This window comes from Myotis brandtii, unplaced genomic scaffold (genome assembly GCF_000412655.1).
Source record: "Myotis brandtii unplaced genomic scaffold, ASM41265v1 scaffold199, whole genome shotgun sequence".
Taxonomy (NCBI): Eukaryota; Metazoa; Chordata; class Mammalia; order Chiroptera; family Vespertilionidae; genus Myotis; species Myotis brandtii.
In genome coordinates this window covers 1058804-1069377 of record NW_005357414.1, presented here as the reverse complement: position 1 = coordinate 1069377, position 10574 = coordinate 1058804, and the positions used below count along the sequence as shown (strand labels likewise).

At 40.2% G+C, this 10574-nt stretch overlaps 1 protein-coding gene across 4 annotated transcripts in view; it reads right to left on the bottom strand.

Annotated features, from left to right (window-relative positions):
• Window positions 1–10574, bottom strand: part of CHRDL1 (chordin-like 1) — a 167928-nt gene that overhangs the window by 11579 nt on the left and 145775 nt on the right. For 3 of the 4 annotated variants that reach the window (XM_005865202.2, XM_005865200.2, XM_014538818.1), the window contains exons 8-9: window positions 5908–6076; window positions 2792–3001 (exon numbers count right to left, since the gene is read on the bottom strand). In XM_005865202.2, coding sequence (XP_005865264.2) covers window positions 2792–3001; window positions 5908–6076 — 379 coding nt within the window. The remainder of the gene's footprint in view (window positions 1–2791; window positions 3002–5907; window positions 6077–10574) is intronic. The other variant, XM_014538817.1, reaches the window with a different exon arrangement.

The following is a 10574-nucleotide window of genomic DNA, read 5'->3' as shown; positions in this document are numbered from 1 at the left end:
ATTTCTAATTACAAACATAATATACTTTGAAAAATAGAGATAAACAAAAAAAGGAAATAAAAATTACCTATAATTCAGTCACCTAAAGATAATCACTGTTAACATTCTGCTATATATACCCTTACAGTCTTTTTTTGTCTATTATAGACACTTTCTTTTTAACACATAAATGGGATCATATTATACATATTGTTTTGTAGCTTTCTCTTTGTACTTAAATATATTGCAAACATCTTTCTGTGCCATTAAATCTTGGTCTACAATGATTTTTTGGGGGGAAGGGGGGTTATTATTTTGCTGTGGGCCACTTCTTTTTTTATTGTTGACACTGTTATAAGTGTCCTCCATTTCCATCCCTGCCCTCATCTGGCCTTCACCACACTATTGTCTGTGTTCATAGGCTATGCATATATGTTCTTTGGCTAATACCTTCACTTTCTTTTACCCAGTCCCTCCGTCCCTCCTCCCCTCTGTCAGTCTGTTTCATGTATTCATGTTTCAGGTTCTATTTTGTTTGTCAGTTTATTTTGTTAATGGCTATGTGCTATGCCATAGTATAGATGTACCATAATTTATTTAACTATCCCCATATTGGTAGACTTTCAAATTGTTTATAGTTTTTCACTATTGTTAACAGCACTGCAGCAAAAATCCTTGTTTGTATATATGTGTATGTATCTTACAACATACAGAGGATTTCTAGGAGTGAAATGGCTTAGCCAAAGAGTATGGAAAGTAATGTTTTTAAATAAATATTACCATTCTAAGAGGCCAATTATTTTAAGGTTATGCCTGTTCTGTGTCCTGTTCTCAACACATTTTTATTCAACTTCTATTTTGAAAGGCCTGAGATTCAAATTGTAATATTACACAGTAGGAGGATTTATCTTACCTGGGGTATTTTAGGTGGCTATTAATTTAATCTGAAATTATCATGTTGTATTACTTATATGACTATAGGTGATAGACCCTTGACCAAAGAGAAAATTGTATTGGCAGAATTACCCTTAAGTGACACTAAAATGTTTGAGGATCCAGTGAGATCACATACTTGTAAGTCATAATAGGCCATCATGGCTGGGTGGCCCCCCTGTCCATTTCAACATCAGAATGTGCTCTCTCCCTACCCCTAGTGAGTGAATTTCCTCACCAATTTCAATGGCCCAATTATCTACTCCAGATCAGATAGCTCCGGTCTTTTTTTTTTTTTCACACCCTGCCCCTGTTTACTTTGGAAGATGAGGGTTGTTACATTAAGAAAGATTTTGTTTGTGCCATTAATAAAAGCTTTTCAAACTTTAATGTGCATTGGAATCAACACATGAGTCTTGTTGAAATGCAGATTCTGATGCAGTTGGCCTGGGGAAAACCTGCATTTCTAAATAGCTTTCAGGTATTTCTGGTCCACAAAACACACTTTGAGTAGCAAGACCATTAACCACCCTGGGCCTACATCCAGGGTTCCCAAAATTGTCTGCAAATTAATATCATCTGGGGATCTTTAAAAATCCAAAGTGCAGGCCACACCTCATAGCAATTAAATCATGATCTCTAAGGATGGGACACGGGTATTTTTAGAAGCTCTCTGGGGGATTCCAATGTGTAGACAGACTTGGGAACCATTGACCTACATGATGGTGCTCAAAAAATATACATTGAACAAAATCATGGTCACCTGCTACTCATGAGAAATCGCCTAAATTGAAGAAATAAATAATTTAGCTCTCTGCCTACATTTAAAAATGTTTGTTTTTTTCAACTGTGTTTACAAAAATGCTTTGCATGTAGGCATAAGAAATGATAAATTCATGTCCTTGAAAGTAATTAATTAATTCACTCTTAGAATGTTGAAGCTAGAAGGACCCTAAGAAATAATCTATTCCAACCCTTCATTTTGCAGAGAAGAAAACTGAAGCTCAGAGAGGTGAAGTGACTTGTTCTAGGACACACAGTAAACCAGTGGCAGAGCCAGGGCTAGAATACTTGCTTACCAATCCCATACTCTGTGAAACCCAATACTACAAACTATATTTTTATCTAGCTCATGTGTTAAAAGCACTATTTAAATAATTAATCTGGCATTTTTAAATCAGTTTACATTTTCTACTGGCCTGGAAAAGACAATGGGCTATAAATGACATGGCTTCCAGGCCTTGGTTTTATTATCTATTTGTGTGGCTCTGGACAAGTCACTAATTATACACCTCAGTTTTCTTATCATTAACAAAGAAATAATAACATCATGATAGGATTTTAATCTTGGAATGGGGCTTGTAGGTCAACTGTTTTAAGCTTTTCATTATACAGATGAGGCTGATGAGGTCCAGAGCAGACAGGGCACATTTCCAAGGTCGCACAGCAACTTAGATTAGAAACAAAACCCACTCTCTTTCCACTATACCTCACCTGTCTCTTATCCTATCTCAAAAGGATATTGGACGTGATCATGCTTTGGTGAGTTAAATAGTAATATAAAAATTAAAGCTGCTATTGGTCTTCCTAATTATCATCATAAGCTAATTTCTCTACTACTTATAAAACCAAGGCTAAAGTTTGGCACTTAGGGCTACATGGAGTCAAAGGTATGGTTGACACAAACACATCCATTGTCTAATTCTTAGTAGTGCATTTCTTCCAAGCAACAGTCTTACCAGCCCTTTAAGAGAGAAGAGAATACAGTTCATTATTAGTAGAACTGTTATCATTACAATGATATGACAGGTTGATTATGTTTCTGATGTTCACAGAACATTGAGAATGACTATGAGGCAGGGCTTCCAACCAAACGCACCTTTTGCCTTTTTACCTGGACACACCTTGCAGCACTTTCCATCTATTTTTTGAGGGTACTTGCAGGGGTATCGGTTGGGGCAGTGAATTTTCTTACACTCTTGTTTGGTGACATTACAAGTACACAACACACACTCCACAATGCCAAATGCCCGGAGGTTAGGGTGCCAGGATTCACCATGAGAATAGGTCTTTCCATTGGAAACACACACTGGAAGAGAACACAATACTGGAAATTAAAGGTTAAGGAGTTAAAATGGGCCCCTGTGCTCAGAACCCAAGCCCTGAACGCCTTAAGACATCAAGCATCTTTAGTTCTTTACATGGCCATGGAGATACATTTACAGGGCAGCCTCTTACAAATAAACACAGCTTGGGCCTTGTTCTACCATCAGCAACTATTATATATATATATATATATCCCTAGATATATCCTTGGTGGTCTCACATTTGTTGAGTGGGAAGTGAAGTCACTGGCTTCATGTTTTCTGAGGGGCCTTGCAAGAGCCAGCATCTGGGCTGTAGGCTGAGGAGCCTATAAAGGGGAGGGGTCACAGGAACATCCTTCAATGCAATACAACCAAAACTTATCCAGCTCCTAATGTGAGGCTGGAGCTAGGATCCAGGATGAGGACTGCACAGGGCTGTGAATAGAAAGGTCTGAGAATGAGTTGTCTCCCTTTTTAAGAATACTGAGACATTTTGGAGATTTCAAGCCATGGCTGGGATTGGGTGTGTTTCTCATTCTTACCATCACCTCATCATACCCAGGGAGACCTGTCGGCATCCCAATCAACAGGATGGGTTATATCACTTAAGTCAGAGCTAGGGTGGGAGAAATAACCCCATTTGGGGCGTTTCTAGGAATTGACTGATTTGGCTGCAGGACAGTGGCCTCAGAAGAATGAATCATTGGGCTATTTCTTTCTCATCAAGTCCACTGGGTCACATTAGGAAATATGGATGATGCTGGTTATCTTTTCCTGTCCTTTGCAAGAGCTGTTAGAGTACTAGGCACTCCAACAGGGCAATCTATGTAAATATTTCCAAGAACCTAAGAACCTAAATCAGAGAAATTCCCAACCTTACAGTAAGATAAAATAGGGACCTGATATCTGAACCCTGAGGCTCTGGGCTGTAGATAGAATCACATGATAAGACAGGAAAGATGTGTTATTCTCTTTCCTCCCCAGACAGTGATACTCCATTCTAGACAATTCAATCAAGTGGGTACATTGTTTGCTTTAAGAAAATTTAGGATGGACTCACGTTCAAGATGGTGGAGTCCTTCCTGTCACTTCTTTTCTTTCACTTTACCAAGGGATCAAGTATATGTATCTCAGAGGAGCACATAGTTAGCAGGAGAGCTAAGAAAAGGGCAGGCAGGACTTCCAGTGTTGTTCCCTCTGCCTTAAACTTTTGGACTAAGGAAGCAATCTAGACTGGATGAGAGCCTATATTCTGAAGTGAAATAGGGTGGGGTTAATTCTCTAGAGGGAAACACAGCCTTCTCTTCGCCAAAAAATTCTCAAGATAATTTTGAATGTATCCATCTGGGGCCTTGGTAGTTGGGGGTGGGGGGCAAGTGATTCTACAGTGAACTATAATAGAAAGGTCAGGAAAGAACTGCTGCAACCAAATCAATTGGAGGGGGGAATGAATAAATATGAACCAGCTGGGGCTTTTGTAGGACATGGAGAAAATCAAGGGATGAGCCTCTGCCCTGAAAATGAAGAGGCCTATAGAAATTATGGGATTTAGGATTTTCAAAGTCCATTTCCCCACACGTTTTTTTAAGGTTTTGAAATACTTTCAGAGCAAATGGAATCTACTGGAGGCAATTCAGTGTTAAGAATCAAACTGCATCTTTACCTAACTCCTCCTCATTTCAGAAATTCATATCAGAATTCCTTAGGGTTTAAAAATAATAAATTTCAAACCAAACCCTGATCAATAATAAATATTTCCAATTCTTCTAATAAATCACCATTTTTAATTAAGAGTTTTATTTTGCAGGTTTTTCTTTTAAGCTTCTTAGTTTCAAAAGCAATTTAATTTTTTTATCTGAAATCTGAAATTTTTATCTAACTAGTAACAGATGTGATCAACTAGCCCTGGCTTGACTAGCTTTTTTGAGATTTATAGTAGGAGTTCTTTGTAACAGATTGTTTTTCACCCATGCTATTCAATCATTTGTTTTAATAATTTATTACTTTTAACCCATTCAGAGAACTGCCTTTGATTTGTTTTTTCCTTTAAAGGAAACAAAACATGTTTATGGTTTCATAAAAAGGAACCAGCTGAGCTCTTGCTCAGAAGAGCTGGTTGACACAATGCCTAAAAAAGTAAGGAGCAGTCAATTGTTTGAATTTCTCCCCTCCCCACCCCCGCTACTGGGGGTGTGGAGGCCAGAGAACTCTGTGCAGGAAGGAATGGGCCTTGGATGTGTATGGGTGCCTGCTGTAGCCAGCTGGCTGGCTGGCTGAGTGGGCTGCATGTCGGTGTGAATCTGATCAGTCCTCCTGGTCCTAAGCCAGGAAGTTTTTGGATTTTTCTCACTGGATTACTCATTTTTAAGGACAATCTCTTCATATAAGGTAGAATTTCTGAGCATGGGTCCTGGGAAATGTATCTTTCACAAGAGCCTCAGGAGACTTGGGTGCATTGAGGTGAGAGATTTGCTATTTCTAAGGTATGGAGAAGATCTTCAAAAGCATTTGGCACTTACTACCTTTGAATAGTGGGTCTCCTACTAGAAAATGAACAGACTCTCATTCTGCTAAAGATCCAATGAACTTTCCCAAATGTAATTCAACCCTTAGGGGCAACTGAGAAATGCTGTAGGCTGCATTAGGTTCATGCTTTCTCGCTTTTTGTTCTAAATAATGACAGATACATCTAAAATATTAGCTATACTCTTAGGGCTATATTTAGGGAAATCTTGTGTCCTCTGGAGTTACTTGTCCATACTCAATTTGTAGACTTGATAGTGAATGATCCACATGTGAATATATGATATGCATGGGAGCAAAGGCCCTTTCCCAGCTTGAGCCCTCCAAAGACCAGGGCTGCTGAAGCCCTAATGTGGAGGTAGTACAAAACAAACATGCCCCTTACCTTGTCCATGCTTGTGCTTGTTATTGATGACAATCTGCACAATGGTACCAGAGGCTTGCTGGGAATCCATAAGAGCTCCCCGGTGACTTCTGGCCCCAGTAAAGCGGGGTAGACCTCCAGCCTGTCGGCTTGGTGGAGGGTCATAGTGAGAGCGGTGGTAAGAATGTCTCTGTAAAATGACAAGGACAAATTCAGTTCCTCAAATCCACCAACGAAAAGGCAGAAATAGCCTTACATACATTAGAGGAAATTTAATCATTTTGTGGTGATGAGCTCTGATCTAAACTGCACATCTGCCTGGCCAGTGTGGCTCAGAAGTTGAGTGTTGACCAGCAGGTCACACAGGTTGTGGACTTGATCCCCAGTGGGGGTCTGGGGGTGTGCAGGAGGCAGCTGATGAATGATTCTCTCTCATCCTTGATGTTTCTATCTCTCACTCCCTCTCCAATCCTCTCTGAAATCAATAAAAATATAGAGGCCTGGTGCACAGATTCGTGTACCAGTGGGGTCCCTCAGCCTGGCCTGCAGGTATTGAGCTGAAACCAGCTCTCCAACATCCCCCAAGGAGTCTTGGATTGCGAGAGGGCACAGGCCAGGCCAAGGGACTCCACCGGTGCACTATCAGGGCCAGGGAGGGACTGCAGGAGGGCTCTAGGGCATGTCTGGCTCATCTTGCCCAGACCTGATTGGCTGGACCCAAGCTATCCTACCGGTTGGGGCATCTGCCCCCTGGTGGTCAGTGTGCATCATAGCGACTGGTCAAAAGGTCAAACAGTCGGACACTTAGCATATTAGGCTTTTATATATATAGATATTTTTTAAAAAGTTAAATAACTTTTAATAATAAAAATAAACTGCACATCTACCCACACCAAGAAAAAAATAAGGACATAAAGTAAATCAGCACTGGCAGCATGCTGATATCTCTCTCTCTCTCTCTCTCTCTCTCTCTCTCTCTTTCTCTCATCCTCACCCAAAGACATGCTTATTGATATTAGAGAAAAGGAGAGAGAGAGGGACAAAGAGACAGACAGAAGGAAACATTGATCTGTTGCCTCCCATACATGCAACTTTGGTATGTGCCTTGACCAGGAATTGAACCCGCAACCTTTTGGTGTACAAGACAATGCTTCAACCAACTGAGCCACACCAGCCAGGGCTTTTCTCTCTTCTTATGGAAGATTGGACTAGATTCACCTACAAACTCCTGAGGGAGCAAACAGCCCAAAATGGTAAAGTATTCTTCCTGCTCATAAAACTTTCACATTTGGGGTTAAGAGTTAAGCCTGCAACACAAGGCAGGATGTGGCAGAGGCCACAGGACAAGTATAAAATACCGTGCAGATTATGATAAGAGAGAGAGCTTTTCTTTGGGGAGGCTTTGTGATCTGGGTCATGCAGAGTGGATATACTTCTTTTGGGCAGAGTTGGTGAGGAGTATTGCAGGCAGAGGTTTCCAAGTTGACAAGGTGCAGCACAGAACACAGAGTCCATAAAAGGGAACAGTTGAAGGATAACATCCCAAAAGCGGGTTGGCACTAGCTCAGGGGTCCTCAAACTTTTTAAACAGGGGGCCAGTTCACTGTCCTTCAGACCGTTGGAGGGCCGGACTATAGTTTAAAAAAAAAAAAAACTATGAACAAATTCCTATGCACACTGCACATATCTTATTTTGAAGTAAAAAAACAAAACGGGAACAAATACAATATTTGTATTTGCATGTGGCCCGCGGGCCATAGTTTGAGGACCCCTGCACTAGATCATGGAGAACTTTAAATGACAGGCTAAGGAGTGAGAGCTCTATTTGGTAGGCAACAGAGGTGATGGTATGGGAGCCTTTGAGGGATGTTTTTAAAAGCAGAGTAATAATTAAAACTGTGTTTCCAAGCATTGAATCCTGAAAATGCATAAGGTGAACTGGATAGAAGGAAGAGATGGGAGTCAAGTAGAGTCCAGATAAATGTATAGAGACTAAACATAGGTAATGGCATGAGATCATCGATCAGTGCGCAGATAGTGTATATATTTTATAGATAACGAATTAACAATGCATGCCAGTAATAGGATTCAGCTTTGCAGAGGCAATGACTTTGTTTAGTTAACTGCTATATTTTCCATACCTAAAATAGTGTCTAGCATCTAGAAGGTGCTCATAAAAAACTTGAATGAATGAGTTAAAGCTTAGAGTCTTGTAGCACAAATAATGCAACCATTGCTCTTTCAGCAAGGGGTGAAGACACATGATGAGCCCACTATCCTGCTACCCACCTCTGTCCAAGAAGCTGAGGTAGAGGACGGAAGAGGATGACATGAATGAAGAATAGAACCTAAGGCTTAAAGCCAAATAACAGTGTTTTAAAGATAATTATTAGGGATAAAGGAGGAGAGACCCATTAAAAGTTTTTGCAGGCAATTGAAAAGGAAGATCCTTATATGCAGTGATAAAGATAGCAGGGAACTTTGAGAAGATAGTTACGGGTCCTGTGATCCTGCCATCCCATAAAACATTTAATACAGTTATGTTCCATAAGCACACATGTTGCAAATTTAGCTTTGGGAATTATTATCACTCTTTTGGAGAGGGGGCTTTAGTGGGAGAAGGGGCGAGTGAACAGGGGCTGGAGCTAGAGAAAGAGAACATTATTCCCTCTAAGAAGAACCCAACCTGGTGCATTGCTGTAAAAATGCACACAAATAAGAATGTGTATCCATTTATTATCATTCACACAGATAGGATACTCAGTGTAAATATTTTTCATCTCCACAATGGCTCATACGTCTTTTTCTACCATAATCACATTTCAGAAAGGCCATTACAGATTGTTCTGTCCTTTTTGGAGTTTGGCAATGTTTTGCCAAAGGAACACAGAGAGGACTTTTGATTCTGGGTGTCCTACTGATGCTAAAAGGAGGGAGGTTGACAGGACCAGAATTTGAGAGGGAAGGTCGCTGACCCAGGATAAGCTGTAAGCACAAGAAGTTCTCTGATTCATGGGGGTGAGCACAAAATGAAAAGCTGTTCTTTAGTACCAGGGACTTAGACCCTAGACATATGATAAGGGTAGGAAAATGATTCAAGACAAAACAAAAGTTCAGAAACCAGTCAACCCCCCTGCCCCAACCACCTCATCTTATGTAAGTCTTGTGTTTTACAGACAGAGAAACTGAGGCCAGGGAGTAGAGGGATTTTATTCAAGGTGACAATGAAGGTTGAGGTTTTACTAGTATAGCTGGCGGGAGAGTGGGAGTGAGTGAGAGTGAGGGGAAGGAGAAAGGAAGAAGTACAGGAGGAGGAAGAGGAAGAAGAGGAATAGAAGGTGGGAGAGATAATGTCTGGTCAAGCTCAGTGTTCCACAAATATTTTGATAAAAACTGGTCTGAAGAAAAGTTCTTTCCAATATAGAAATGTTCACAACTACATATACCACTGGTTTCCACTTTGGCTGCACACAGAATCACCTGGGGAGCTGTAAAATTACTGATGCCTGAGTCCCACCTCAGGGAGTCCATGGAATTGGTCTGGGGGTAAGACCTAGGCATCAGGATTTTTATATAACTCTCAACCCCTTGGACTCTAATTTGAAGCCATGTTTGAGAATCACTGACATAAAAGATCTTTTGTTTTAGTCTGGGAGTGGGGGTGGTGATGTGTGATTTTGATTTAAGAGTAATGGCTCTTTTAGAGTTGTTGCCCTAATCTTGTAACTTATAGCAAGGAAGAAAAAAGTATTAATGCCTTGGAGTTGTAAGTGAAATTGAAACATCTTTTTTAAAAAATATATTTTATTGATTTTTTACAGGGAGGAAGGGAGAGGGATAGAGAGTTAGAAACATCGATGAGAGAGAAACATAGATCAGCTGCCTCCCGCACACCCCCTACTGGGGATGTGCCCGCAACCAAGCTACATGCCCTTGACTGGAATCAAACCTGGGACCCTTCAGTCCGCAGGCCAACGCTCTATCCACTGAGCCAAACTGATTAGGGCGAAATTGAAACATCTTGAAAACCAACTATGAGTAGGCTGCTTGAAAGAGCAGGCCAAAATGGACAAAAACCAAATGATTTCATTTATATGTGGAATATAAAACAAAATAGTAACAAACAAAACAAAAGAAAAACAAAGTCATACAGACAACAGAATGGTGGTTACTATAGGGGAAGGGGAGTGGGGGGAGGTGAAATGGGGTCAAATATAAGATAATGGATGGAAACTAGGCTTTTAGTGGTGAGCATGTTATAATGCATACAAGTATCAAATTATAATGTTGTACAACTGAAATTTATACAATGCTATTTAGCAATGTTACCTCAATAAAACATAAATTAAAAAACTAGTTAGGAAAGAAGAACAAAGTAGGTGGGATCTCAATACCAGATATCAAGCTGTATTACAAAGCCACTGTTCTCAAAACAGCCTGGTACTGGCACAAGAACAGACATATTGATCAATGGAATAGAATAGAGAACCCAGAAATCGACCCAAACCACTATGCCCAATTAATATTCGACAAAGGAGGCATGAACATACAATGAAGTTAAGACAGCCTCCTTAATAAATGGTGTTAGGAAAATTGGACAGATACATGCAAAAAAAATGAAACTAGACCACCAACTTACACCATACACAAAAATAAACTCAAAATGGATAAAGGACTTAAACATAAGA